Source organism: Tursiops truncatus, chromosome 15, assembly GCF_011762595.2.
Source record: "Tursiops truncatus isolate mTurTru1 chromosome 15, mTurTru1.mat.Y, whole genome shotgun sequence".
Lineage (NCBI taxonomy): Eukaryota > Metazoa > Chordata > Mammalia > Artiodactyla > Delphinidae > Tursiops > Tursiops truncatus.
In genome coordinates, this window is record NC_047048.1 from 72,227,945 (window position 1) to 72,255,445 (window position 27,501).

At 50.1% G+C, this 27,501-nt stretch overlaps 2 protein-coding genes across 6 annotated transcripts in view; both read right to left on the reverse strand.

Annotated features, from left to right (window-relative positions):
* Window positions 1-9,335: 9,335 nt before the first annotated feature.
* On the reverse strand, window positions 9,336-14,731 carry OCSTAMP (osteoclast stimulatory transmembrane protein). Its single transcript, XM_073793309.1, is given in 5 exon segments — window positions 9,336-9,660; window positions 9,663-9,807; window positions 9,809-10,164; window positions 11,267-12,446; window positions 14,718-14,731. Coding segments are annotated over 5 exon segments (1,848 nt in total). The 3' UTR covers window positions 9,336-9,507.
* A 5,483-nt stretch (window positions 14,732-20,214) lies between these two features.
* The window catches only part of SLC13A3 (solute carrier family 13 member 3), a 93,613-nt gene continuing 86,326 nt past the window's right edge, over window positions 20,215-27,501 (reverse strand). For 3 of the 5 annotated variants that reach the window (XM_073793058.1, XM_019943917.2, XM_019943923.3), the window contains 3 exons: window positions 26,218-26,379; window positions 23,596-23,733; window positions 20,216-22,298 (listed from right to left, as the gene is read on the reverse strand). In XM_073793058.1, coding sequence (XP_073649159.1) covers window positions 22,141-22,298; window positions 23,596-23,733; window positions 26,218-26,379 — 458 coding nt within the window. In that variant the 3' untranslated portion in view covers window positions 20,216-22,140. Of the gene's footprint in view, window positions 22,299-23,595; window positions 23,734-26,217; window positions 26,380-27,501 lie in introns of all 5 variants that reach the window. The other 2 variants (XM_073793059.1, XM_073793060.1) reach the window with 2 other exon arrangements.

A 27,501-nucleotide genomic window follows, 5' to 3' on the forward strand; every position in this document is an offset into this window, starting at 1 on the left:
TGTACAAACCTTGCACCTCCACAGAGCACCTTCTTCAGGCAATGAAGGGCTGCAGGGAGCGCCCGCCATGAGGCCTGCAGGTCAGGAGCCCGGCCCTCGCTCCCCTTCTCCGGGACCATGGGAAACCCGGCTCCGGGCCTCCCTGGAGAGGGATGCGGGGAGAGCGCGCATCCACTCTCCGAGGACCGAGGCCTGCTCCGCCCAGCCACTTCCCCTCCAGCCCCCGAGGGCTCGGAGCTCCCCGCCAGTCATTTAACTTGTGGGTGCACCGGCTTCGCTCCCAGTTCACCAGGCCCAGGTGACCACGGAACGCCGCGCCCCGTAGGCTGCAGGACCCGCCGCGGGAAAAGCCTAGAGAACAAGCAGACGCGCCCACGTAGAAAGCCGAGGCCCCACATGCGCAGAAGAGTCCTCCGGGCCGTCCTTCCCAGGTTTTCCAAAGGGCGGTCGAAGCTTTTCCGGACTACATTCCCCATAAGACACCGCGGCCACCGCCCACAACGGAGGGCTCCTTAGAGGAGCCTCTGTCGTCCTTACTCAGCTTGGTTGATTGCTAGGAACCATTAATACAAAAAGAAAAGGTGCATGTGAATTTCACCGAAGACTATAGATGAGAAGCGAAGATTACAGACTATGAGGTGTCCACCAAAATGCTAATGATTCCCAAATCCTTATCTTTCTCCTAAACTTCTCTTAGGAACACCAGAGGTGTATAGTCCCTTATTCTTCCTACTGTTTTTCCTGCTCAGCATCAGAACACACACTGGGGAGTATACCCAATGAGCATTTTAAATGTGAGAAAGCCTTCTATAGTATATATCCAGGAAGGCTGGGGGTGGAAGGCTGAAGATAAAGGCCAGTTGGGCCCAGAGAGCGCTCCTCCCACCTGCATTCTTAGAAAACCCTTGGGAGGCTGCACTGCTGGAATGGGGGTGGGGGGGAACGAGGAGCCTGGACACATGCGTTCCTGCACGCAGTTCCCTTACAGTGTCGCCTCTGTCGCTCCCTTGTCCCCTCTAAGCCTGTATACTTGTCCATAAAAATAGGTATGAAACCTCCCAAATAGGGATACTATCAGGAACCATCAGAGAATCAGAAACACAGTAAGTGCTTAATAAATGCTGAATTTCTCTCCATCTCCCCAGAACCCATCCTCTTGGGCTTTCAGACTGTCCCGGTCCATTGGGGCAGTTTTAGCGCCAGATGGCGTAGTATAGTCTTGGGAAAGTCACTTCACCTCTCTGAGCCTCACTTTCCCCATCAGTAGAAGAAAGAGAATAACAGCTACGGTGTAGGGACTCACTGAGGAAGTTTAATAACAAACCAAGATGAATTTAGCGTTTAGTTTGTGACATTGACTCTAAATGAATCATGCCATTTCTGTGCCGTTACCTCATACAACAGGAGAGGCAATGGAGGCTCAGAAACGCTCAGAAGTGATGTCGCCAAAAACAAGCCGAGTAAGTGGCACCACCTGGACTTGAACTTGAGCTTGACTCTAGGAGGGCCCAAGGTTCCATCCACCAATCTGCTGCTGGCTCAGTACAGGGGTCCGAATGAGGAGGGACGTCCCTACCTGCTTTCGGGAGTTGAGGTCACCCCTCCTGCCGCGGGAGGAGAAGCGCCCTTGGCCAGCGGGGCCGCCCTGGTGCACAGAGCCCGATCGTCCCCAGTCACCAGGAGGCAGCGGCCCCACGAAGAGGACGCGTGCTATGAGTGCATAGGACACGGTGGCCAGGCCCAGGGACAGCGCGTAGAAGAGCGCAAAGTCCAGGAAGTAGACGGGCGACTACAGAGCGTGACACGCGGTAGCCGCACTGCTCCTGTACGCCGTCGGCTTACGCGGTCTCGCGCGTGCCCACCAGGAAGAGCCAAAGCGCGTAGGCGCCGGTGCCCAGCCACACCAGCGCTGCAGTGCGCTTGGTTCATGCCGCGGTGGACAGAACCTGGGCGCTCAGAGGACGGCAGATGGCGAGGTAGCGCTCCACCTTGGACGCGTTGATGCCCACGTACTGCACGTAGGTGATGCCCAGGCAGCCTGCGTGGTCGAAGACCCAAACCCGCGCGGATGCCGCCTCGGCCACGGTGGGCACTTCAGCAGCCAGAAGCACCAGCAGGTCCGCGGTGGCCAGACTCACCAGGTAACAGTTGGTGGGTGTGACCATGTGGCGGCTCCGGACCACCACCAGGACCACCGTGGCGTTGCCCACCACACGCACGGCGCACACGAGGGGCACCAGGGTCAAGGTACAGGGCCCGTACAGCCAATGGAGGGTGGTGAATGGGGCCCAGGCCTCGCGCGCTCAGGGTGCTTGGTGGGTTTCTCCATGCGCCCCTGTCCGTGCTGTACCCCTAAGGCAGCAGCGAGTTAGGGAATTACTCCCGGGTGCGAAGGTGTCCTCGGCGAATCTCCGTGCAGGAAGCTGCAGGTCCCGCAGCTGGTCTCCAGCTGAACTGGTTTCTTCAGCTCCCTGCAGGGTCTCAATTTCACTACGCGGACGCTGGGGACTCCGAGGAATCAGGAATTAGGCTCGTGCTGCTCCGTTTCCAAGACGACTTGTAGCCGGCGTTGGCGCGATCATTGCCGGGGTGGGGTTTACTGTAGGGGCTCGTTCTGGATTGTGGGGTCGCGCTCTAGCAGTGGACCAGGCACCCGACTGCCGCCTCCTACAGGAGCGACTGCTGGAGCGCTCTCAGCTCTTACCTCCCCTCCCCAGGTTCGCGAAGCTCAGGACTCTAAATCCGGGTATCCAATGAAGCGCGGTGCGTACTGACCGGTCTTCGCCTCCCTAGCGTTTTTCTTCTCTCTGCTTTTCACGACCACCCCAGGCAGGCTCCTCTGCCGGACTTGGCTTGTCCTCTCCATTGATGCCACTTGTCTGATTCTGCTTGCACACGGGGTCAGGTAGAGGATGCAGGGTGCGCTGGGGAACGGATGCCTAAAAGGGGCAGTGGGATCTGGCGCCCTGCCTGCGCGCCTTTGCCCTGGGCTTTCGTTCCCTCCCTTCCTTCTCTACAGGAGCGGCTCCACTGGGCAAGGGCGGAGGAGTCCGCGACTCGCTGGCTTCCCAACACAATCCTGGGATCCTGTCGTGTTTTCCCTGGCAGAGACTTCAGCCCTACTGTTGACAAATGGGGAACCAAGGCCCAGAGCTGTGGGGAAGGAAAAGTATTTGCCCATCTAGACTTGAGTTGGTCCTGTGTCCTCCTTGTCACCTTTTCACTTTCTCCTGCTTACTTTTCCCAGTTGTTTTTTTTTTTTTTTCCTCCTGAAGAAAACCTGTAAATTCTTGGAGGGTGTGCCCCACCTTCCCACAAGAGTTTCTCCCATCTCTAAGACTGTGCCACTCACAGGGCACAAACCTGTTAGGAATCTTTAGCTCTGTTCCTGCTACAGAAAAGGTGCTTAATGGTAGTCGAAAGAAGGAAAAAACTTGTTTCTTCACTAGAGGAAGCGTCCTGAAGGTGGGACCGCACTAAGCCTCATAAAAGGCATAAAGGCTGCTTTCCAGGGAGCCTAGCTTCCTGCCTGCACATAGCAGATGCTGAGGAATTATTCACTGCTGACGAGCCATCAATTATGCTCTCTAAAAATTATTTCTTCATCTGTGAAATGGAATAATAATGATAGAACCCACCTCAGAGTGTCCTCGGGAGGCTCACATGATTGATGTGGGGAAAATCCATGTAATGCTTAGCTGTGCTTGGCTGTAGTAAGGGGTGAATATATTGGTAATTACAGTTATACACACTTCTCTGTGTGTCTGAGCAGTTTGCTCTGCCTACAGATCTGATAAATGGACAAAAAAATTAATGAGAGGGAACTTGGCAGGGGAGTATTTGGGGGGCACCAGCCAAGGTCCTATTGCCCCCCATTGTCAGTCTTTGTAACAAATCATGACTAATGTATATGAAACACCTAGTATTGCCTGGTGATACTCTGTGTGCTTCACAAGTATTATTTAATTCTATACTTACAACATCCTATAGGGAAACTATTATTAGATGCCCATTTTACAGACAAAGAAACTGAGTCCCAGAGCAGTTAAATAACATGCTCAAGGTTACATAGGTTAGTAAGGGGGCGGAGTACTAGAATTTGAGCCCAGTAGCTTGACTGTGGAGTCCGTGTTGTTACCCACCATGCTATACTACCTCTCAGCAATGTTCTCTGCGATCTTCATCAGTAGCAATAGCAAAGCATCCTACTTGGAGCCGAACACCACGGCAGGTGCCTTACATTCATTATGTCTATTTCTCACAGCCCTATCTAGGCAGGTATTATTATTCCCATTTTATAGATGAGGAAATTAGGTCCAGAGAGGAATAATTTCCAATGTCATGCAGACAGTAGGGACCAAACAGAAGCAGAACCCCAACACTCCCAACTTTATGCACCCTGCCCCCACTCCAATCCCAGCTGTCCCTTGCTCAGCTCTTTCTAAGGTAGCAAAGGCCAGTTAAGTCCAGGATGCCTCCTCCCCGCTCCAGGTGTGGCAGTCCTCCCTGAATGTGGTCCAGAGCAATCCTTTTAGCCATATTAATTGCAAGTGGCTCCCGGACTTCTCTAAGCCTGCCAGCTCTCTCTCTCCTGCCTAATCGAGCTGTTCAGTTGCCAGCAGCAAGGCGTAGTACTTGGCAATGAACTAAATATGTCTAAAGTGGAATTCTTTGATTTCCCATATCCTACCTCATCCATTTCTAGTCTTCCTTATCTTAGCAAAGCCACCAGTTGCTAAAACATCCACCCAGTTGCTAAAACCAAATATTTGGGAGTTATTATCTCTCTCTCTCCCTCACCACTGACATCCAATACTTTGGCAAGTTCTTCAATTCTACCCCCAAAATGTACCTCAAATTAATCCAAATTTCACCACCATGTTCTCTACCAACACTTTCATTTATCCATAATCTTTTGTTTGGGCAACTGTAATTGTTTCCTAGCGGGTCTCTCAGCTACATTCTTGCTCCTCTCTCTACAGACAGCATCAAGGGATCCCTTAAAAAATAGAAACCATTCCCCTGCTTATACCCTTCAACAGCATCCTTTTTCACTTAAAACAAATCCAAACACTTTATACAAGCCCTAGAATTCCCTCTGTGATGTGGCCCTTTTCTACCTCTCCCTCTTACTCATGATGCTTCAACCATAGCTTCCATCTTTCTGTTTGGCTTACGTGGTATACTAGGTTGAATAGTATCCTCCCCAAATTCATGTCCACCAGAACCTCAGAATGTCACCTTATTTGGAAACTGGGTCTTTGCAGACGTAATTAAGATGAGGTCATAATGGATTAAGGTGGCCCTAAATCCAATGGATGACATTTTTATAAGAAAAAAGGACAGGGAGATTCAGACACGGAGACACAGAGGAGACATTCACAGGGAAGAAGGCATGAAAAGTCGGAGGCAGAGATTGAAGTGATGCAACTACAAGCCAAGGAAGAAGCTAAGAAGAGGCAAGGAAAGATTCTTCCCGTGAGCCTTCAGAGGGAGCGGGCTCTGCTGACACCTTGATTTCAGACGTATAGCCTCCCAAAATGAAGACAATAAACTTTTGTTTTAGGCCACTCAGTGTGTGGGAATTTGTTACAGCAGTCCTGGGAAGCTAATAGATGTGGCAAGCTCCTTCCTGCCTTGGAAACTTTGTACCTGCTGTTCCCTTTACGTGGAAACCTCTTCTACTGGGTCATCACATGGCTGGTTTCATATCATCCCTTCTGGTCTCCACTGGGATCTGTCTCCTCAGAGATGCCTTCCTCAACCACCCTAAAGTCACTTCCCTTGAATTACTGTGAACCACAGCTCCTTTACTTTTCTTCATAGCACTTACCACTCTGAAATTATTTTATAGATTTCTTTGAATATTTATTTGTTATCTTTCTTATCCCAACAGAAGCAGACTACATAAGAATCACAGCTACATACCCAACACCCAGACAAGTACCTTATATATGAGAGGAACTCAATAAATATTTGTTAAATGAACTTATTAAATAAAGGCTCAGAACAGTCAAAGAAGAAAACTTTCCCAGTGTCACACCACCAGGAAGTGGCAAAGCTGTGACTTAAACGCAGGTGCTCTGATGCTAGAGCCCAAGCTTATAACCATTATGCAATAACATTTTAGTTAACTTGGATGCAGAGGAGGAATAAATAAAATTTGGGATGGGGTCCAATAAGAAAATAAGACACAAAAGAGATTAATTTTACTCTAGTTATTGGAGTTAGAGCATGGCAGCATCAGCTGGAAAAATAAGACTGGGTTTGCAGTGCAAGTCTGACCTAGAAGATTAATTTAAGGCCAGGAAGAAACCTTCTCTTAACATAAGGTTGGGGAGCTGTCCAAGGCCCCTGGTGCTGAATTCCAGGTTTGAGTTGGATGGTGTCATAGAGGCATCTTTCTCATCCATGGACACAGCTAAGACAGTGCATCCTGAGAGCCAGCTATCTGAATGGTGCTTCCGGTTTCTCACCTTCCTGATTACCCCAGAGCTGAGCTCCCCGGTTAAGGCAGTTCTGGGCTCTCATTCCTGGAGGTCCCCTCCTCCAGCGCTTCCAAACGTTTGTAGGGACTCATTCCCTGTATTAAATATCTCCTGGCTTAAAATATCTAAAGAAATTTCTTTTATCTGTAATAAAACCCTGACTGATAGGACACCCAATTCAGCCCACATTAGTTCTTTCTAAATTAGATCAACTTAGAGTTTCATATTTCTTTTTGCTTCCTTATCTACCCCTTACTCAGATTGCACGTGAAGAAAGCCCTAGAAGCTGACCCAGTGAGCAAGAAAGCTTACTTTTTGAGAAGTATAGGGGCAATGATGAAAAGATTGTAAACTCCTATTTTGTTTTTTAAATCCCTATTGTTGAAAGCAACAACAAAAAAAACAACTCAGGGTTTTACAATAATTAATCAGGATTCATGGTCCCCCAGATCCACTCTAGCCAGAATTTGGAGGGGAGCAGAGGAGGGAGGTGAGTTTGGCCCCGGGGAATCCACAGACCCTCTTTCTGCTACATTGCCAGCTCAGGACGGGCTGCCCACACTCCTTGGTTCAGGGCCCCTTCCTGACAATGACGTCACTCCAACCTCTGTTCTGGTCATCACATTCCCTCCTTTTGACTCTGACCTTCCTTCCTCCCTCTTATAAAGACCATTGTGACTATATTGCCTCCCCACACGCCCCAGAAAATCCAGGATAATCTCCCCATCTCAAGACCCTTGACTTAATCACATCCACAAAACCCCTTTGGTCATGTCAGGTGGCATATTCACAGGTTCTGGGGATTAGGGTATGGACAGCTTTGGGGGGCATTATTCTGTCTACCACATGCGTGGTACGAGGGAGCTGGCCTTAGGAGGCAAAGCTGATGCACTTCCTGGGGCCTGATGTGATTCTCTCAAATGTACTGGCTGTTTAAGTTGAAACTCTTGTCTGGGGATGTATTTCTTTTCTTTCCTTTTTTTTTTTTTTTCAACATCTTTACTGGAGTATGATTGCTCTACAATGGTGCGTTAGCTTCTGCTGTATAATAAAGTGAATCAACCATACGTATACACATCTCCATATCCCCTCCCTCTTGCATCTCCCTCCCACCCTCCCTAGGGGATGTATTGCTTAGTGCTTTGTATCTTTCCCTTTGGCCACAAACTTGGCCTGATGCAGGCTGCTTCCAGTGCCTGACTATTCCCTTCTGCAAGCTCAGAATCTTCAGGAAGGAGCCCAGACCAGAGAGAGCGCAATTCTACCTCCAGATATCTGGCCATTCAACTAATTGTTCCTGAGCCCTTGCTCAGGTTCTGCTTTAGATGCTAGGAAAACTGTGGAGGACCAGACAGATAGCATGGGATTTACATGTTTGTGGGGATGACATGAAACACACCAGCAAGTAAACAAAAAAAAGAGTCAGCTAAACATACAAATGCATAGGGAATGAAGGATATTGATAAGGGTACGTATAAAGATGGTAAAACAACTTAATATGATAGATCAGCGGTCAGCAAACATTTTATTTAAAGAGCCAGATAGTAAATATTTCAGATTTTCTAGGCCACGTCTCAACTACTCAAATTTCCCATCAGAGCAAAAGAAGTCAGAGACAATCCTTAAACTAATGGGTGTGGCAATGGTCCAATACAACTCTATTCATGGAAACAGGCCCGATTTGGCCCACAGATTGGAGCTTGCTGACTCCTGTAATAGAGCAGAACTAGGTGGGATGGGACAGTTTTAGGTAGAATAGTCAGGGAAGGCTTCTCTGAGGAGGTGACATTTGAGCTAATGCCCAAGTGACGCAAAGAAGTCGGCCATGCCAAGACTTGAAGAAAGAGTGTTCCGGGATGTGGGAATAGCAAAGGCATTGCCCCGAGGTGCAAACCAGCCTCTGAGGAGCTTAAAGTCCATGCGACCAGGGCATAGGGAGGGAGGAAGAGGCTGGCTCAGTCAAGGTTTTGTGACCCAGGAAAGAGCTCTCAAAGGGATAACTACAGAGAGTTTTGTTTTGTTTTTTCCTTTCGGTCTCACAGCATGCAGGATCTTAGTTCCCTGACCAGGGATTGAACCTGTGACCCCTGCAGTGCAAGCACGGAGTCGTAACCACTGGACCATCAGGGAATTCCCTAAAGAGAATTTAATGAAGGCATAGAGGTGGGGACTTGGTTAAGGGAATGATAACGACACCCCCAGAGACCTGTACCTGGTAGATGGAAGCTGTGCCTCTCTGGAACGCAGGGGGAACCGTAGCAGTGGGAGCGAGGTCACCCAGAGCGTGGAACGTGGCCTTTGCCAAATAAATGCCCAGAAGGCCGCAGGGCTAAACAGCCTGACCTCGTTCTCTCTTCCCACTTTAAATCACCTGCCGGTGCCTCCCATTGGCTGAGCCCAACCAGGAGTCAGAGGTCAAGGGAACCAGGGTGATAGAACCACAAATGTCAGACTCCTGGGAAAGAGAGCAGGTGAGAGAAAGGCAGAGAATGACCCGGAGGGAAAAACAGGGAATACCAAGCCCACAGGGTATGGAGTTGCGATTTTATTGTAACTTCGATAGGGATGGAGTTGCCATAAAATACGGATTACCCAACAATTTGAATTTCAGATAAACAACAAATACGGGTTTCGTATAAGTAGCCTCGGGACATACTTATACCAAACCCGTATTCATTGTTTATCCGAAATTCAAGTTGAACCAGGTGTCCTGTATTTTTATTTGCTAAACCTGGCAACCCTAGATGGGGAAACCCTGAAGGAATTTGAAGCAAAGGAATAACAATCTAATTTAGAATTTAATAAATACATTTATTTATAAAATCAAGAAAATTTTAATGAGTATAAATAAGTTCAGAAGATCCAGAGACATATAAATAAGTTCCAGGGGCGTTTAGACACAGTCAGGGTGCAAAGTCTCCACCTACCAGGTACAGCAGCCTGTGCAGACGGAAGCCTGGACAGACACCTGGCACCGGCCGGAGGAACACTGTCTTCACTTTGCATCGTCCTTTTCTGTTTATCCAGGCCTTTCCTGCCCAGTATCTCTTTCCGCCCTTAACACATTCCCGTGTGCAAAGTAGGTCACACTGATTGTTGTTACGCAGTCCTTATGCAGATATAGAAACCAAGGCTCAGAGAGGTGAAGCGACCTAGCCAAGGTCACACAGGGGAGGCAGCAGAAGGGCCAAGGTTACCACTCAGGTCTGGGCAACTCCAAAGTGCTTTCCTCTCGGCGCCATTGCTGTCTGTCCTTCCAGGTATCCAGCAGGTCTGTCTAGCCGTTCTAGGTGCTTGCTGCCCCGCCCGGGTTTCAGGAGCAGTATGGAGTGCCCGGGGCCAGCTGCTGGCCTCGGTGCCTGTCATATCTTCGCTGGAGCCGGGCATGAAGGTGGTGGACCCTCCTTGCCTCCTGGGTCTTGAAGAAGGAGGCAGCGATGCTGTGCCTCAGGCGCCGGGCGTAGGTCTCCAGGAGGACCGTGGAGCAAGCGACGAGCTGCAGGGCGCCTGCGGCCAGGTGGGCGGCTGTGTGCGGGCGCCGGGGGGGCAGCAGCGGGCAGCCGGGGGCGATGAAGCGCAGCTCCCACTGGAAGGAGTTGTGGGCAGAGAGGTAGGGGCTCTCCAGAGGCGGCTGGTTGAAGAGGAAAGGGATGAAGCCCAGGATGGTGTATGCAGCCTTCAAAAAGGAGAAAAAGGCAAAGTCAGCAGAGAGACACCCCAGCCGTTCCCTGCCCCCCACCACATCTGGATGCTCGTGGGTCTGGACGGGTCCAGCTTTCCCTGTCCTCATCTGCAAAATGGGCGCAAAATCTGACCGTTTTGAGGAGGGTCAACTGAGATCAGGCATCTGAAACAGGCTTTTTACGGAATGAAAAGCACCATACAAATGCTATTGATATTGTTATTACTCTTTGCAGGGAACACTTTAGAGAAAACCAATTCATGCTTAAGGGCATTTACTCTTTTCTGAGCCCGTAGCGAAACTTCAGATGTTCTAGTCCATCAAGTAAGCACAATTTTATGAGGATGAGTCCATGAGCAGCTTCATTTAAAAGAGGGGAACCTGGGCTTCCCTGGTGGCACAGTGGTTGAGAGTCCGCCTGCCGATGCAGGGGACATGGGTTCGTGCCCCGGTCCGGGAGGATCCCACATGCCGCGGAGCGGCTGGGCCCGTGAGCCATGGCCGCTGGGCCTGCGCGTCCGGAGCCTGTGCTCCGCAACGGGAGAGGCCACAACAGTGAGAGGCCCGCGTACCGCAAAAAAAATACAAAACAGGAAGCTGGCAGGATTGGCCCATGGGCTGTTCCCAAGGCTTCCTCCAGTCTGTTATCTACAGATGTGAGCTATTAATAATAGTCACTATTTATTAAACATCTCCCATGTGGTATGGAGCTGCCTAGGCACTTCTAGAGACTACCACATGTTAAGACTCACAGTAACCTTGTAGGGTAAGGAGGATTGATCCAGTTTGTACAAGTGAGAAAAATGAGGCTGGGATATGCTGCGACGTGTGAAGAGTGGCCTTGGGGGGCAAATTATTTTAATATCTCTGGGTATCAGTATCTTCACCTGCGATAAGGGGTGAAAACAGAACCCACTGCCTCAGGCTGTCGTGAGAATTACATGGTTCGTCTGCCAAAGCCCCTGGATCCCACAGCGTATCCAAGCACCACGACTCGAAGGCAAGTAAAATTCAATTTTGAGTCAAGGGTTTAACAAACCCTATCCTCTCCCTCAAGGAAATGACTCTGTGCCCACCTTCCTGTCACGGCACTTACATCATATTTGATGGTGAGCGTGACGGGCACAGCGGGAAGCTGCTGAGCCCAGCCCACGGCTGCCTGCGCCAGGAGAAAGGCTGCGTGGTCCACGGCCACTGTCACAGCTGTGGCCATCAGGAGCAGGGTAAGCAGCCCCAGCCTTAGGAGACAACTCAGCAGCTCCCCCTGGGACAGCCTTGGCCGGGCCGCCCACAGCAGCCAGGTTGGTGGGGAGGCCACCAGGTGCGTGGCCCCGACCTCTGCCAGCTGCTGAGCCAGCTGCCAGGTAGCATAGATGTTATCAAACTGCAGGTCCGTCAGGTATCGATGGAGGTACCAGGCTGAATCCACCAGGAGGCCCAGCATAAAGAGCCCTGTGACTGCCCGCTGGGTCCCCAGGGCCACCACCTGGGCCAAGGACTCCAGGCCGGAGAAGTCCTCCAGGACCTGCTGAGTGACCCTGAACACGTGGAGCCGGAAGGCGGAGCCATCGCCCTGGGCCTGGAGCGTCAGGCCGTGGCTGCCTGCTTGGCCGTCAGGGCCCAGAGCCCGGGAGGCTCTGTGCAGCTGATGAGTGGTGTTGAGCAGACTCTCCAGGGACCCCTCCGTGACACACCTCAGCACCTGCCCAGCTGCGTGCATGTTGGCCAAGATGTTGGGCACCACGACAATGGCCAGGGTGGCGGTACTCCAGGATAGGAGCAGGCGGCGGCCCTGCTCCGTGCCCAGGGTGGGCACGCTGAGTGCAAACAGACAGCGGGCAGGGGGCACCAGTCCCAGGCCCAGGAAGGCCAGGAGACCACAGACAGTGGCCACCATGGCCGAGGGCCCTAGAGGATAAAGCAGCAGGGACACCAGCCCATAGTAGGTCAGACCCGCGGCAGCAATGGCCAGGGAACCACACAGGAGGAGCTGGGTCAGCAGCTGGCCACAGCTGGCTGGGACAGGCTGGGAGAAGACAACCCAGGCGGCCTGCAGCAGGGCAAGGGCCTTGTGGAGCCCCAGGTACCAGAATCTCCACCTGCACACAAGGAAATAGGGGGAGCCTCTATCAGGAGGGTTGGGGCATTGTGTGTCTGCCCAATGCCCCTGCCCTACAAACTTATCAACTGCCAACAGGCTCCACCCCTTTAGCCACAGTGGTGGGCACTCCTCCCAGGTGGGCCAATCAGAGTAACCCACCCCAAACCCACATGACCTAAGCTGAGCCAATCAGAGCCTTCCCCAGGATTATTCTCACTGACTTGTCAGGGAAGAACTAGTTTCCATGCAGTTCCTGAGGATGAGAGGATGAATACCTGGGCTGCTTGTGTCTTGTGAGGGCAACTGGTGCAAGGGAATGAAAGAGTCATGGAGAGAGAAGCACAAATGAAAGAGAGAGGATGAGAGAGAGAGAAATGGGGAGAGATGCTTTTTCACTTGAATTCATAGTCTTGGTCAGCTCAGTGTGACCCTGGACACTCCTTCTTTATGAATCTCAGTATCTCCTCTATAATTTAGAGGATGGGAAGAGTGGACCAGTTGATCTCTGAGGAACTTTTCTCCTCTATTGTACTCTTATTTATTCATTCAACAAATATTTATTAAGCAACTACTCTGTGCTAGCCATTGGAGAAACAGGAATGGATAAAACAGAGGAGAATTCCTGGCCTCATAGAGCTTCCATGGAAGAGTGATAGCAGAGGAATAGTAAGAAGAGGTTGGGCTCTAGATACGTTTTGCTGGAAGAGCCAGCACGATTGGCAGACTGATTGGTTGTGAGTGTGAGAGAAAGAGGGGGGTTCAGGATGACAATGAGGTTTTGTGTCTGAGCAGCTGAAAGCACTGAGGTGTTGTTTCCTGAGATGGGAAATCTGTGGTTGAAACAGGTTTGGGTGGAGGGGGGAGAGGAAGAATTCAGCTGGCAGTCAGAAATTTGAGCTGCGAGCTGCTGAATGTGTGATTGGAAACAATCTGGAACTCAGAGGAGAGAGCAGGCTGGAGATATAAAGCTGGGAGTTGTGGATTGATAGATGGTATTTAAAGTCATGGGGTAGATGAGATTCCTTAAGACCGTGTGCTGACGGGGAGGAAAGAGCTCCGAAGACAGAGCTTAGTGGCACTCCAGGGTTCATGGGTTGGGAGATGAGGAGGAACCAGCCCAGGAGACCAAGAAGCCAGGCACTGTGGAGCTTGGGAAGCCAAGGCAATGAAATGTTTCAAGAAGGGAGTGAGCAAACGTGTCAAGTGCTGCTGGTGGGTCAAGAAGGATGAGAGCTGAGCAATGACCATTGGATTTAGCCACGTGGAAGTCACTGGTGACCTGGACCAGGGCACCTGGGTGGCTTGTTCACTAGAGTGGACCCAAGGGAGGCTGGATGGAGAAGAAATTGAGGCACGAGTACAGACAACGGTTTCAGGTCATTTTTGCAGTAAAGGTGCAGAGAAATGTTGCAGTAGTTGACATGGGAAATGGAACCAAGTTCCTTTAGGATGGAGGAACTTGAGCATGTTTGCAGATGGGGGATCCAATCAAGAGGGGAGACATTGATGAAAGGGAGGCTTGCTGGTGTGACATTCTTCAGTGAGTGGCATGGGTGAGATTGAGAGCATGGAAACTGGGGCTGGTCTTAGAAAGGAGCAGGGGCTGTTCATCCTTAGTAGCAGGTGGGAAGGCACAGGAAATGGTTACAGGTGATGGTGAATGGACAGGTAAGGTGTGTGTACTTATGTATCAGTATCAACCAGTATACACAGAACAGAGCAATAGTTAAGGGCGTGACCTCCAGACTGCTTGGGTTCAAATCCCTGCTTCATCACTCACCATCTGTGTGACCTTGGTCAAGTTTCTTAACCTCTTCGTGCCTCAGTTTTCTCATCTGTAAAATGGTGCATAAAAGTGATACCTCATAGGGTCATGGCACATAGGAAGTACCATGTCAGCTATTACCTGTCACTAGAGCCTCAATTCCACCAGGGCAGGGACTTGGTCTCTTTTGATCACTGATAAATACCAAGGACCTAGAATAGTGTCTGATGTATAGTGGGTGCTCCGTAAATATTTGTGGACTGTAGCATGTTTACTTCTGTTTGTTCAGGGTAGCAGGAAGGCAGATCAGCACTGATGGTGAGGATGCTAGAGGAGATGATGGAAATTTGAAGGCGAAGAAGAAGGTATAACATAGGTGGCCAGGAAAATGGGAGAGTAAATGAACTCGAGAAGTTATATACACGCTGGGCGGCATTGAGGACCCACTTGAGGTTAGAGGTGATGAATTAGGGTCTTCCCAGTCCCGCTGACATTTTAATTTGGGACTAAACTCCCTTCTACTGTATAATTCATATTTGAAACATGGTCGCTGTTAAAGTGATAGCTAATAATTTGAATGACATTGGAATGGAAAACCAATTCTAAATCGTATTGGGTGCCAAGGTCTGTGCTGAATGTTGTAAATGCTAAGGAACCTGCTGCCATTCGTTGGGAGCTTACTCTGAGCCGAGCATGACGGCAAGCCCTGAGCATGCGTTTTCTCATTCAATTCTCACAACAGTCTCGTAGACATTATCATTACTCCCATTTCGCAGATGGGGAAACTGAGGCTCAAAGAGGTGAGGATTTACCCAAGGTCACACAGCCAGGGAATGGCAGAGACTGAGACCTAGCTCATACCCATCAGGCCTGACCACTGACTGTTTTCTTGCCTGTGGCCCCCAGTGTCCAAGTCCCCAGACCTACCCAGTCCTGACGAGATGCTCAGCTATCTCCTGGGGGGCCCTCATGCTCCCTGAACAGCAGTGGATCTGGGCAGGCGGGCTCAGGCAGCGAAGGTAAGTGGAGAGGAAGTGGGGGGAATTCCGTCCTCCAAAAGTGACCAGAACTGTCACTTCTGCTTTTCTGCCCTGATTTAAGTGCCTCTGCTGGCCTTGTCCCGCCCTGCCTGGGCCCACCTCCCAGGGGGGTGGGCAAGCTGACTCATCCTCTTCCGGCAGGCAGGAGCCAGTGGAAGGTGTGGGAGGAGAGAAGAGGCCTTTTCCAAGCAAAGTCCCTAATCCTGATAGCAGGAAGGTAGAATTAGTCCCATTTTACAGAGGAAGAAACTGAGGCTCAGAGAAGCCATACAGCTCATTAGCGGTAGTGCTGGGGCTAGAACTCAGCTCGGCTTAATGTTCCTTCCCCTCGCATAGTTATGTGCCCCCAGAAGAGCGTGATCTCTAACTCTTAGGGGGTGGAAACCCACAGGAGACAATTGGACCTCTGCTATGACTTTCCAATCGTCAGGGACTCTGGTCTCCCGCTCAGCTCCCTTCCTGTCTTTATCCCAACATGGACCTGGCTTCCAATCACAGTTCCGTCCCTCCCTAGCTGTGTGACCTTGGGCAGGTGACCTTGCCTCTCTGTCTCAGTTTTCTCCTCTTAAAAGAGCGTAAGGATAAGAACAGTTAACATTTATCGAGCCCTTGTTAAGTATCAGGCACTCTGCTACATAGCTTCTCTTGGCGTTCACTGAATCTTTTTTTTCCAACAACGCTTTGTGGCAAGGACTGTTATTTCCATTCTTTAGTTCAGAAAACTGAGATCCAGAGACTTAAGTCCCTTAACCCAGCCGCTCAGGTAGTAACAGGTAGAGCCACGATTTATAGTCAGCATCCTTGCTCCAGAGTTTACTGGTCAGCCACTGGGCCCTACTGGTGGGGAGGGAAGAATTCACAAGGTTCTTGGGATGCGTCTGGCACTGCCAAGAGCAGGCACTCAGTGAACGTGAATTCTCTGTTTGTGGGCTCTGCCGCAGTCACTGCCCTGCAGGTACACTTCTGGGCTGTTATGAAAGCCAATCCCTTCCTGGAAAGCAGACCCTCCTCTCCCCTACACTCCAGTGTCTCTGTGCCCCATCACTGCCAGCAGGACCACCTCCGTCAGGAGGCCTCTCCTGAGCGCCCAGCCCCCCACCCTACAGGATGGACTGGGGCGGGGGGCACAGTTAGGCGGTGTTCCAGACTCCCTGTCGTTTCCTTTCTAAGGACATTGCCTGGGTCACTTGCTCAGGCCTGAAGGAGCGTGTTCCATGGCCCAGATAAGGGAAGTGGCATTCTCATAGTCACACAATTGGATGAGACACCTGTAGTCCTCAGAGGGCTTAACACCCTTCCTGGATCACAAGCCGCTCTAGGAAGCCAGGCCACTGTCAAGTCTGCAAAGAACTGGGCACACAGAGTAGACGGAGAGCAGGAAATGCAGGCACCTGCAGGGGCCACCTAAGGTAAGGAGCAGAGGGCCAGGTGGAAACAGCGGTGAACTGCCATGTGGAGGCCCTTCGAAAAGGGTAGCTTCCACTCCGCTCCAGCTAGGGGTTGAAGCCCCTCAAAAATGAGGCCCAACATTACCAGGGTGGCCAGTTTTTCCAAAGATGCCAGTCATTCCCAATTTTATGTAGACGCCTCCAAGTTTCAAAAGCCAGTATTTTTAAAAAGTGAAAGACCCTTGTGCAGGCCAGTCTTGGTAGGTCTGTGGGGCAAAGCCAGCATAAAGGCCACCAGTTTACAAGTTCTGACAGAGGCCTCAGTAGGACTGATGCAGGGAGCAGTCTAGCTGTTCCTCTGATCTGCAGGGTCCCTGGGGTGGAGGTGGCAGACTTCACTCAAAGGCCAGCTATGCCACTTACTGTGCTGTGTGACCTTGGGAAAGACACTGTCCCTCTCTGAACTTGGATGTACTCTGCTATAATGAGGAGAATACTAGTACGTGCTTCTTAGGGTTGAGAATTCAATGTGATAATGTATGTTCAGTGCCCAGTAAACAATATATAAATGCTCCAGGCCAGCTCTTTCCAACCTGGACTGATAGTTTGGCCTGAGTGAGCCCCAGGCTTCTCAGACCAGATCTTACAGGCCTCTATGATGCCCACTGGACCAGATCCCGTGGCCTGGGTCCCATCACACAGGAAACTTCAGGGCATTGTGCTGGTCGGAGGGAAAAGTCCTGGAAAACACCGGCATTTGCTTAGTTACTGCACTGGCACGAGGGAGCTGATTGGTTAAGGAACATGTTGGTCATTTCCCCAGGGCCTCTAGTGGATGCATAAGATCTGGGAGGATGTGAGCATAGGGAGGGAAAGGGCAGAAGATATTTTTGGCTTTTCTCAGCACATACAGGCAGTCACTTCTGCCTATATAAGGCTGGCCTGAGCCTAAGCCCACAACATCCGGAAGGAGTGTCTGAATCATCAAAAATAGAATGAGCTTTGCTGAGCGGAATTCTGGGTGGAGGATTCAGAGCCATAAGACAGAACATGAAGAGGAAGTGGTAAGTCTTCAGTTCTAGAATCACAATCAGAGGTCCATAGAATATTAGAGTCATTGAAGTTTACAGCTTGTGGGGGTAGAATGTTGCCACCGTCCAGTTGGCTTCAGAATGTGGAGAGGTGGCTGGAGTCTTATCGGATAGGCAGTGCTCTCTTAGAGAAATGATGTGAGTCACATAGAAAGTTTTTAAATTTCTAGTGGTCACATTAAAAAAGTGAAAATAATTTTAATATTTTATTCAACCTAATGCATCCAAAATATTATCCTTTTAACATGTAATTAATACAAAAAAATGATAAAGGAGGACCTGGATTGGCTGCATCAAAGGACTCCCTTACATTCTGGCTTCTGTTGGTATGACGGTTAATTTTATGTGTCAATTTGGTTGGGCCATGGTATCCAGATATTTGATCAAACATTATTCTGGATCTTTCTGTGAGGGTGTTTCCAGATGAGATTTACATTTAAATCAATGGAGTTTTAATAAAGCAGATTGCTCTCCATAACGTGGTGGGCCTCGTTTAATCAGTTGAAGGCCTGAAAAGAACAAAAGGCCAACTTCGCCTGAGCAAGAGGGAATTCTGCTAGCAGGCTGCCTTTGGGCTCGAACTGCAACTCTTTCCATACGTACACATCTTGTTGGTTCTGTTTCTCTGGAGAACCCTCATCAACACAGCTGTGTTTGCCCACTGGGGAGCCCCTGCAGGAGAGCTGAGAGAGAGAGGGGAGGAAGACCCAGGGCAGCTACTTCCCTGTGAAGTCATCAAGGGCTGGATGTGTCCCTGGACTAAAGTTGCCAGCTCCAGGTTAGCAGCTGTCCTGCAGACCCCGGGCTGAGAGGTGCTTCTCCATGACTAGCCCTTCCTCTCACCACCAGGGTCTATGCTTTCTCTTGTGGTTTCCATAAGTGACCACCTGCCCACACCTTGTAACTAGACCCTCATCTCTCAGATGCGGAAACCAAAGTCCAAACAGTAAAGGGCCTGCTTAAGGTCATACAGATGTTATGGGTGGAGCTGGCTGTCCAATGCGGCTTACTGAACTCCTCGCTCAACGAGGAGTGAGTTTTACTCACCTTTTCCCCCCATTTACCCTCACAGCTTCCATTCCTCTGCCCACATGATCCTGCGCTTCTCTTTGACGTTTGTGCCGGAGTCTGTCCGTGTCCATGCTGTCACTCCACATTTCGTCGCGTCTGCTTGTGGCCATGTTTCCACGGTGTGCTTCCTCCATGTTTTATTTAAATGCCCCTCTTCCCCAGTGATGGTCACCTTGGTGGCCTCCAGCTCCTTGGTACCTCAGACAACTGTGGCATGAATATCCTCCTACATTGTCTCCTTAGGGACCCATGGGATAGTTTTGCTGGGATATAAGCCCAAGAACAGGATGGGCCATAGGAACGCAGACAATGAATCCCCAATTACTACCAAGTTGCTTGCCAGGCTGAAGGTAATAGCTGTCTCGCCAACAGAAAACAAGGGTTTCTGTGCCCTCGCGTTTCACCATCACTCACTGTCCACTTTTCTAGTTTTCGTCAGTCTGATTGGCATGTTGTTGGACCGTGGCTTAACTTGCGCCTACCTGATTACAAGTGGTCTGAGCATCTCTTTCTAAACCCGCTGGCCACTCACATATCCCTTTTCAGAACGGCATATTCGTAACTTTCACCCAATTTTCTCTTGGGTGTTACGGTGGAAGGCTTCCAAAGTTGGTGGCTAGCCATCTTCTGCCCTGTACGTGGATGGCACTCCTCCCATTAAGGAGCGGAGTTATTTCCCTCCCCTTGAACCAGGCTAACCCTGTGACCTGATGTGACCAATACAATGTGGCAGAATTGACGTTCGTTCTTGGACTCCCAAGCCCACGCCTTAAGGCGACTTGTAGCTTCTGCTTTTGCCTTCTGAGAAGCCCACTGCCACGTACAGAGGTCCAGGCTGGACTCCTGGAGAAGCCACGTGACCCTGGAGGGTCCACAGCCACCATGGACTTTCCAGCGCCAGCTAAACCCCCAGCTGAGTGGCCCCAGCCACACCATGTACAGCAGAGACAAAACCAGGCCTGCAGAACTCTGACCAAGTGCAGAAATGTGTTGTGTTTTAAGGCCCTGAACTTTGGGGTGATTTGTTATGCAGCCTCAGGTAAGTGTTTTGTTTTTGTCTCTTCTGGCTTCTGGGTATTCCTTGTGTATTCCGGATGAGTCCTTGGTAAATTTCTAACGACTCTGTACCACCCCTGCCATCTCCTTTCCTCCCACCACCTTGAGCACATGGCTGACTCCTACTGGTCTCAGCCCAGGGCCGCCTCCTCAGAGAAGTCCTCCCTGACCACCCTGGCTAACAGAGCCTTTATAGCTAACATAGCCATAGGTTTCTCACATTGGCCAGTTTCATTTTCTTCTTAGCCCACGTTATGACCCAGAGTCACTTTACCTATTTGTTTACCTGCTTACTGCCTGTCTCCAGGGCTAATTTCCATGTGGCTGGGGACAGTGGACTAGCACATAACAGATTCTACATAAATACTGTTGAATGAATAAATGGAAGAATGAGTGAATAAAGAAATGAGCCAAACAGACCCCAGATTGAAGAGTGAGTTTGCTTTCTCATAAATTCTAGTATAGATTTACTTATCAAATGTTTACTAAGCATCTACTATGTGCCAGAAACTGTTCTAGGAACTGGAGTTACCACACTGAACAAAATAAAGTTTGTATTCTCATAGGTTTATTTTCTAGAGGGAGAGAAAGTTAATAAACAAGAAAGTAAATAATACAGTGTCCTGACTAAATATTAAGGAGAAAAATATAGCAGGATAAGGGGATAAAAAGTAATGAGCGTGATATTTTAGACTTGATGGTCAGGGAGGCTTCTCTGGGGAGGTGACATTTGAGCAGAGACCTGAATAAAGTGAGGAACAAGCATAGATTTGGGAGCAAAGTGTTCTAGGTAACGGAAACAGCGTGTGCAAAGGCCCAGAGGCAGGAGAGTTTGAGTATGTGGCTGGAGTAGAGTGGAGAGGGGAGAGCAGTAAGGAAGTGAGGTCAGGGAGGTCAATTCTGTGAAACTCCCAGTTCCAGAACTTAGGGCTTTGAAGCTCTTTTATGGCCACAAAGGCAAATAATCTCCAGGCCCAGGGTTGATTAACATTCTTTATTTTATAGAATTTTCAATCAGAAGTATCTGAAATCACGATTCATCCGGTTATAAGCCCCTTGGGTTTCTCTGTGAATGAATTTCTCCACTGCCCCATCCAATAGAAGTGCACGCCCCACCCCAAAGGGCTGTAACTGTGACTAAATGTTGAAGTAACCCCACGGGAAGGACAGGGAGCCCATTCTACCTCCTCCCCACTGCTCCCAGGGGAACATCCATGACTCACTTGTGCTGTTTCAAGAACAAGTTCAGTCCCTGGGTGCTGCTTCCCAGCCCGAGCTGCTTGGGGAACCTCATCCCTCAGAGGCATAGGAAGTCGGGGAGGTGAGCTTTCTGGGCCCCTCAGCCGGTGCCTTTTCGAGATGTTCCTACTTGAAGCAAGGAGGGATCAGATCCTCTAGGACAGGCCCCACCAGCCACTGGCTCAGGGGAAGTCTTAAGTTGTCCTCGTCTGTAGAAGAGGATTATGGTGTTTCCCTGCCTGAGACATTTGACCTCTTACAAGGCCCCAATTTATCTTTTGACTTTTCTCTCACCCCTGAAAAATGTGGCCTTTGCTAATCGAACATGCTTACCGCTTCGGGTCGGGGCAGGGAGGTAAAGACCAGCTCCTGGAAGAAGAAGCAGCCTGCAGTCACGAAGGCCCCTGTGGGCCACGTGCGGAAGGGGCCTGGCTGGAGGGGCCATGGGTCACCTGTGAGAGGGCATGGCCCAGACTTGGCCTGACCCTGGAACTGTGGCCACACTGAATCAGACTGAACAGGAAAATCCTAATAAGCTTGGGTAGAAAGGTCTAGAACTCCTCTTGTGCGCTCGGGAGCCCGGAGAAGCAGCAAGGAGGCTTTGCACGATCTCCATGTCCTCAGGATGTCATCTGTCCCTCCCCCTGTCTCCAGGGATTGAAAATACCCCTGGCTGCTGGGTATCAGCAGGGGTGATATTTGAATAACTGGCAGAGAATTGGCCCCCACCAAGCGGAGCGCACACCAGCTGTGAACAGCTGGAACAGCTGGACTGGGACACAGCAGCCCCAGAGTCTCTTGAAGGAAGGTGATCTCTAAAGGCAAGATGGTCTCTCCAGATGGTAACTCGTGTAGTCAGCGAGGGATGCTAGCTGTGCTTCCCACCCTACCTATTCAAGACAAACGCCATTCCAGATTTGCTTCTTGTTGCTGAAATTGGGCTTTCTTGCATCCTAACCACAGAACAGCTCAGAGATAAAGGAGCTTGTTGCTCAGGCAGCAGATCTGGGAGGTAGCTGCACCCTGACCTGCATGACAGAGGAGAAGGTATCCTAGATAACGAGACTGTGGACCCAAGTGGACCCCTGGAAGTCACCCTCGCTTGCTGCGTGCTGGATCACAGAGAAGAATTGCTTGATCATCCTGTAGGGTCCTGGCAGCAGATGAGGGCCCAGCCCGAAGAGAGTACCTGAGGGGGACTCAGAGGGTCTGAAATGTGTCATTGGCCAAGGTGGATGGCAGTGCTGTGACATTGCTTAGGTGGATGTTGGCCCAGTCCGGGAAGGTGCCCAGCTGGAAGATGGTCTGTGCCCAAGTATTCATGGCCAAGCTGAGCAGCAGGACGCCCATCACGTTCATCAGGAGTCCCGTCCGCGCCTGCAATGGAGCCCAGGGTGAGGGGGGGTCTGCTCGAGGCCCATTATACAGCTGGAAAAGCCCAGGCTCAGAGTCAGAAAGCCCTTCACCCAAGACTGCACAGCTGGGAAGTGATGGGGCCAGACACAAACCCAGGTTGGCCGATACCCAAGACCCTTCCGTCTTTACACGCCTTAGGCTGACCCTCAAGGAGCTGAAAATGTCCCCATTCACTGAGTGGTTTCTAGGTGCCAGGCACTGTGCCATGCAGTTGTCACAGAGCTATGTAATTTACCCTGAAAGCAACCCTGTGAGGGCTGTTATCATCATCATCATCATCATCATTATTCCCATTTTACAGAAGAGGAAAATGAGGCTCAGAGAATTGGGCTCACCCAGGATCACACAACCTAAAAATAATCTGCTTTGATCAGTAAACATACCCTCTGCTTTTCATTTACTGTCTCCCTCATAGAAGGCAACCTCCTTAGAGGCAAGCCTGTGTCTCCCCTACACTGCTCAGCCCCCCGCCCAGAACATGGAATGTGCTCAGCAAATAGCTGTGCAGTGAATGAACCCACAGTGGATGAACGTCTGTCTGCCTGGGTCCCTGCTGTCTCTTTGCTCTGTGATCTCTGTCTGCCTCTCACTGTCTCCATCTGTCCTGGGGGAACTCTGTGCCTGGAGAGCCTGCGTGGGTTGAGGACTGGTTAAGCAGATTCCCCCATTTCAGTTGCACCAGCTTAGGACCCCGAAGCTTAGGTCCCTGAGCACCCACGGTGCAGACACCCCAGGCAGCCAGTGGAGGGGGAAGGGCAGCAGGAAGCAGGTGGAGGAGGGGGCAGGAGCCAGTTCAGCAGGGGAGCCTTGGCGGGGGGCCCTGCCGAAAGCTGGAGGTCCCCCGCCACTGCCACGACCCTCGGCCTCTGTCTCCTCTCCAGCAGGCTGGGCACCGAGGCCCGGCCCTAAGTCCCAGGTGTGGTCCACTGCTCCTCTCCTAGAGACGCCGCCACCGGGCACAGAGCGCTTGGCCAAACAAGTCAGAAGACACGGCACTGCCCAGAGAGAGGGGAAGCCCCTAGTCTCTGAAGCAAACTTTGGAAAGTAGACGCCGAGGCAGTGCTTCCTGAAGTTGACTAAGCATAAGAATCATCTCAGAGTGTTTGCTAAAAGGTATATTTCTGGTCCCACTCGGAAGGACCTATTCAGAAATTGCGGGATGTTGGGGGAAGCACAGGTCCTTCCTGCCTTGCTGCCTTGCCCACCCCTGGTGTCCACCCACCTCCCTGGACCTCTGCTAGAAAGTGCCCAGACTCACCATGTCTTTGACCAGCAAGTGTCCAGAGGCGAAGGCGATTGAGTTGGGGGGCGTCGAGACTGGAAGCATGAAGGCATAGGAGCAGCCGACTGTGCCGGGGATCATCAGATACAGGGGGTGCACCCTCAGACGGATGGCCTGGGCCAGCGGGGGCGGGACAGACCGAGGCCGAGAAACACAGAGAAGCCACACGGGAGATGGAGACAGGTGGAGACACAGAGATGCATGGAGAGAGATTGGTGAGTGAGAGAGAACGAGAGAAACAAACGGGAAGATGGATTTAAAGACACACAGAGAGAAATGCGGCCAGAACGGACACACAGGCAGACATAGAGACAGACAGACAAGAAGAGAACCAGACCGAGGGAGATATGGAGAGAACATTCCTAGGTTAGCGACATTCCAAGCACATGCAGGTTCGTCAGGGAGGATGGGCTGGGGAGATTATTCTAGAACACTCCCTCTTCCAACTGGAGTGCGTATCAGAATCACCTGGAGGGCTTGTTAAACCCCAGAGCGCTCGCGCCACCTCTTGCAGAGTTGCTGGGTCAGTAGGTCTAGGGCGGGGGGGCCCCAAGAATTTGCATTTCTAACAAGCCCCCAGGTGATGCTGATGCTTCTGGTCCAGAGACCACATCTTGAGAATCACGGCTCTAAAAAACCTCAAGTCCCCTGCCTGGGCCTTCTCTCAGCCTAACGATCCAAACAGCTGGCCTCTGGGTACCTTTTGTTGGGGCCTCACTGGATTTCAGAGATAAAGAGAGCTCAAGGTAGCACCGTCGGCACTCATTTCCAGATTTCTAAGACCGTGTGGATCAAAGGTGTCTGTGGGCTGGCCTCAGTTAGCAGACCACCGGCTCATCACCTCCCCCGAATGACACGTCCACCTGTAACTCATGTTGATCACTTTGCCAGCATTTTATTTTAAGGTTTTTTGGCCCCTCTAGGGAATTTTTGTAAACCAAAGCATATACATTTTCTCAAAAAGCACTAAGATCACCCCCTTGCATGTAAAATGTTTTGATTTTGATGATAAGCAACGTTTAGAAGAATAAATCATTTGCTAGTATCTTCTTCAGCAAAAGTTGCCCCTGCAGACCTGACTGGCTCTGCTCTCCCTCCTCCCTCCCAGAGCACCCCCATCTCTCTCAATTGCCCGATCCATCAGATCCTGGGGAAGGGTGTGATTAAATCCAATCACACTTAGCAGGGCTACGGGGACCCCTACCCCACACTGCTGGTGGGGGTGGAAATGGCACGCCCACACTTGGGAGGGCAATTTGTCCATCTCTTACAAAATTGTAAATGCACGTGCTCTTTCACCCAGGGATCTCAGTTCTGGAGATCTAGATGTATCTACGTATAAAAAGGTGCTCAGACAAGGAGAGGCCAAGGCAGCATTGCTGGGAAATAGCAGAGGCTGGAAACAACCTCTGTGTTCATCAGTAGAAGATTGCTTAAATAAAATCAGCAACTATGGATTCATAATGGAATATTCTCTAGTCATTGAGAAAGAGTAAAGTGTATCTGTGTGTGCTAATACAGTGTGATATCCATTATAAATTGATGCATAAATAAATAAAAAGCAAAAAGTGATTCAGAAAGTGTGCCTGGCATATCACTGTTTGCATACAAAGCATATACTTGCAACATCGATTTAATCTGATCACTTTGGTCTATATCGAGATAATCATATGGTTTGGTCTTCTTTAGTCTACTTAAATATAAAACTATACTGATAGTGTCTGTTAGTCAGTTTTGAAATTTCTAGTAGAATTCATATGACCTTGGATCCATTTTGTTACTCGCATCCTTGTTTACATGCGACATTGAGTTATAACTTTCTTTTCCTTTGCTCTCCTTCTGTTTTTGGTGTCAGGGTTTTGCTAACCTTGTACCTTGATTGCACAGCTTTCTCGGTCTTTCTGTGCTCTGGAACACTGGGGGTAAGTGGGGACTATCTGTTCCTTGAAGGTTTGCTAGCTCTCACCTCAGACATCCCTCTGGGGCTAGTGATCTGTAGAGCAGTGATTCTCAACCGGGGATAATTTTGCCTCCCCAGGAGACATGTGGCAATGTCTAGAGACATTTTGGATTGTCACAATTTAGTATCCAGTACGTAGAGAACAGGGATGCTGCTAAACGTCCTACAATTCACAGGACAGCTTCACATAACAGAATTCTCTGGCCCAAAATGTCAATAGTGCTGAGAAACCCTGCTTTAGAGGGAGGCTAGAGCTTTGCCTACCATTAGAATTTCTCCTAAGGTTATCTGTCCACTCAGATTTTCTACTTCTTCTTCATCCATATTTGGCAATTCCTATTTTCCTAGAAAACTCTCCATGTCACCATGGGTTACTTTTCCCACAGGAGGGAATTTCCCACAGGAGGGAATTTGGTGCATTTGGAAAATATTTACTCTGTTTATGCAGTTCTTAAAGAAAAAAACAGTATTGTTTTAAAAAATATATATCATGGTTCTGACGCTATCATGCATTTTGGACGAGAGCAATGACCAGCTGTGGCTCCTGGTGGAGTTCCCAGGAGCGAGAAAGAGATTTCTGAACGTGTGTTGGGGAGAGGTGTTTCCCTCCCGCCCCAGGACCCTATATGGACCCTCACCAGCTCCGCCAGGACAGGCAGAAAGATGATGATAGTGGCCGTGTTGCTGGCAAACTCTGTGAAGAAGGCGACAACCACAGTGATGAGCAGCACGGCCAGCGCTGGTGGCACCTTCTCCAGGGGGTGCAGCTGCCCACCAATCCACGCGGATAGCCCCGACTCCTGCAGAGGGGAGGAAGCAAGGACACCTCTTCACCCCCCCACCCTCCAACAGCTGCCCGCCCCCCCCCACCCCCACCGCCGAGCCTGGGCCAAGGCGGGAGGGTTAGGGTTGGCCACAGCGATGGCAATTACACCCTTTCATATACGGGTTGACTGAGGTTCAGAGAGGGTAAGTCACCTGCTCAAGGTCACATATTCCAGCCTGGACTTCAGCCAGCTTCTCTGCTTCCTGAGCTGCTCTGTACTCCATACTCTACAGGCCCAGGGCCCAAACCCCTGGATCCTCAAATAATCCATCTGGTTCTCCAAATAATCCATTTGGTTGTGGGACCCCCTAAACTTGAGTGGGAGAGGGGAACTGGACCCTGCATGCTAAATCTTCTCATTCCTCCAGTGATGGTTGCTAATTACAAAAATATTAACACATTTATACAAAATATTCAATATTAATTTTATAATTATTATGTATTAATACATACCAAATATATAATATATACAAGATATTATATATATCATATATAATAGGAAACGTGTCAGATATATATCAAATACAAGACAATGAATAGGATTATCAATAATAAGGATATTTATAATGAGTATTACAATGGTGGTACCACTAACATTATTAACATACTATTCCTTGTCATAAGAATCACCATCATTGAGGCTTTACAGGGTGCCAGGCGCCTGCCTGCATTACCTCCCTGACTCTTCCCAACCATCCAGCAAGGTAAGCATTCCTCCCTGTGTTACAGAGAAGGAACCCTAACTTGGCAAAGTTTTTGTGATTTGCTCAAGGTCCCCAAAATAGTGACTAAGATGTATTTTGCACTCAGGGCCACGTACGTCAGTAAACTAACATTCTCCTGCAAAGTTCCTTGTCACTGGGCACCCTCCACTGGATACACCAGACTGTCACTGCACCTCTTAATGAAGGGCAGTGCCCAGAGCGGACCACTGCCCTCCAGGACAGAGAAAAGACAAGGTCGATTGTCTCCTCCCTGGCTCCAGACTACACCTGCCACCAACGCTGCAGAATTATCTCCGAGCTCTCTCTCTGCTGAGTTCTCCAGGAATTACTGTACTTACGAGTATTTAATAATGATACTCTCCCCCACCTCT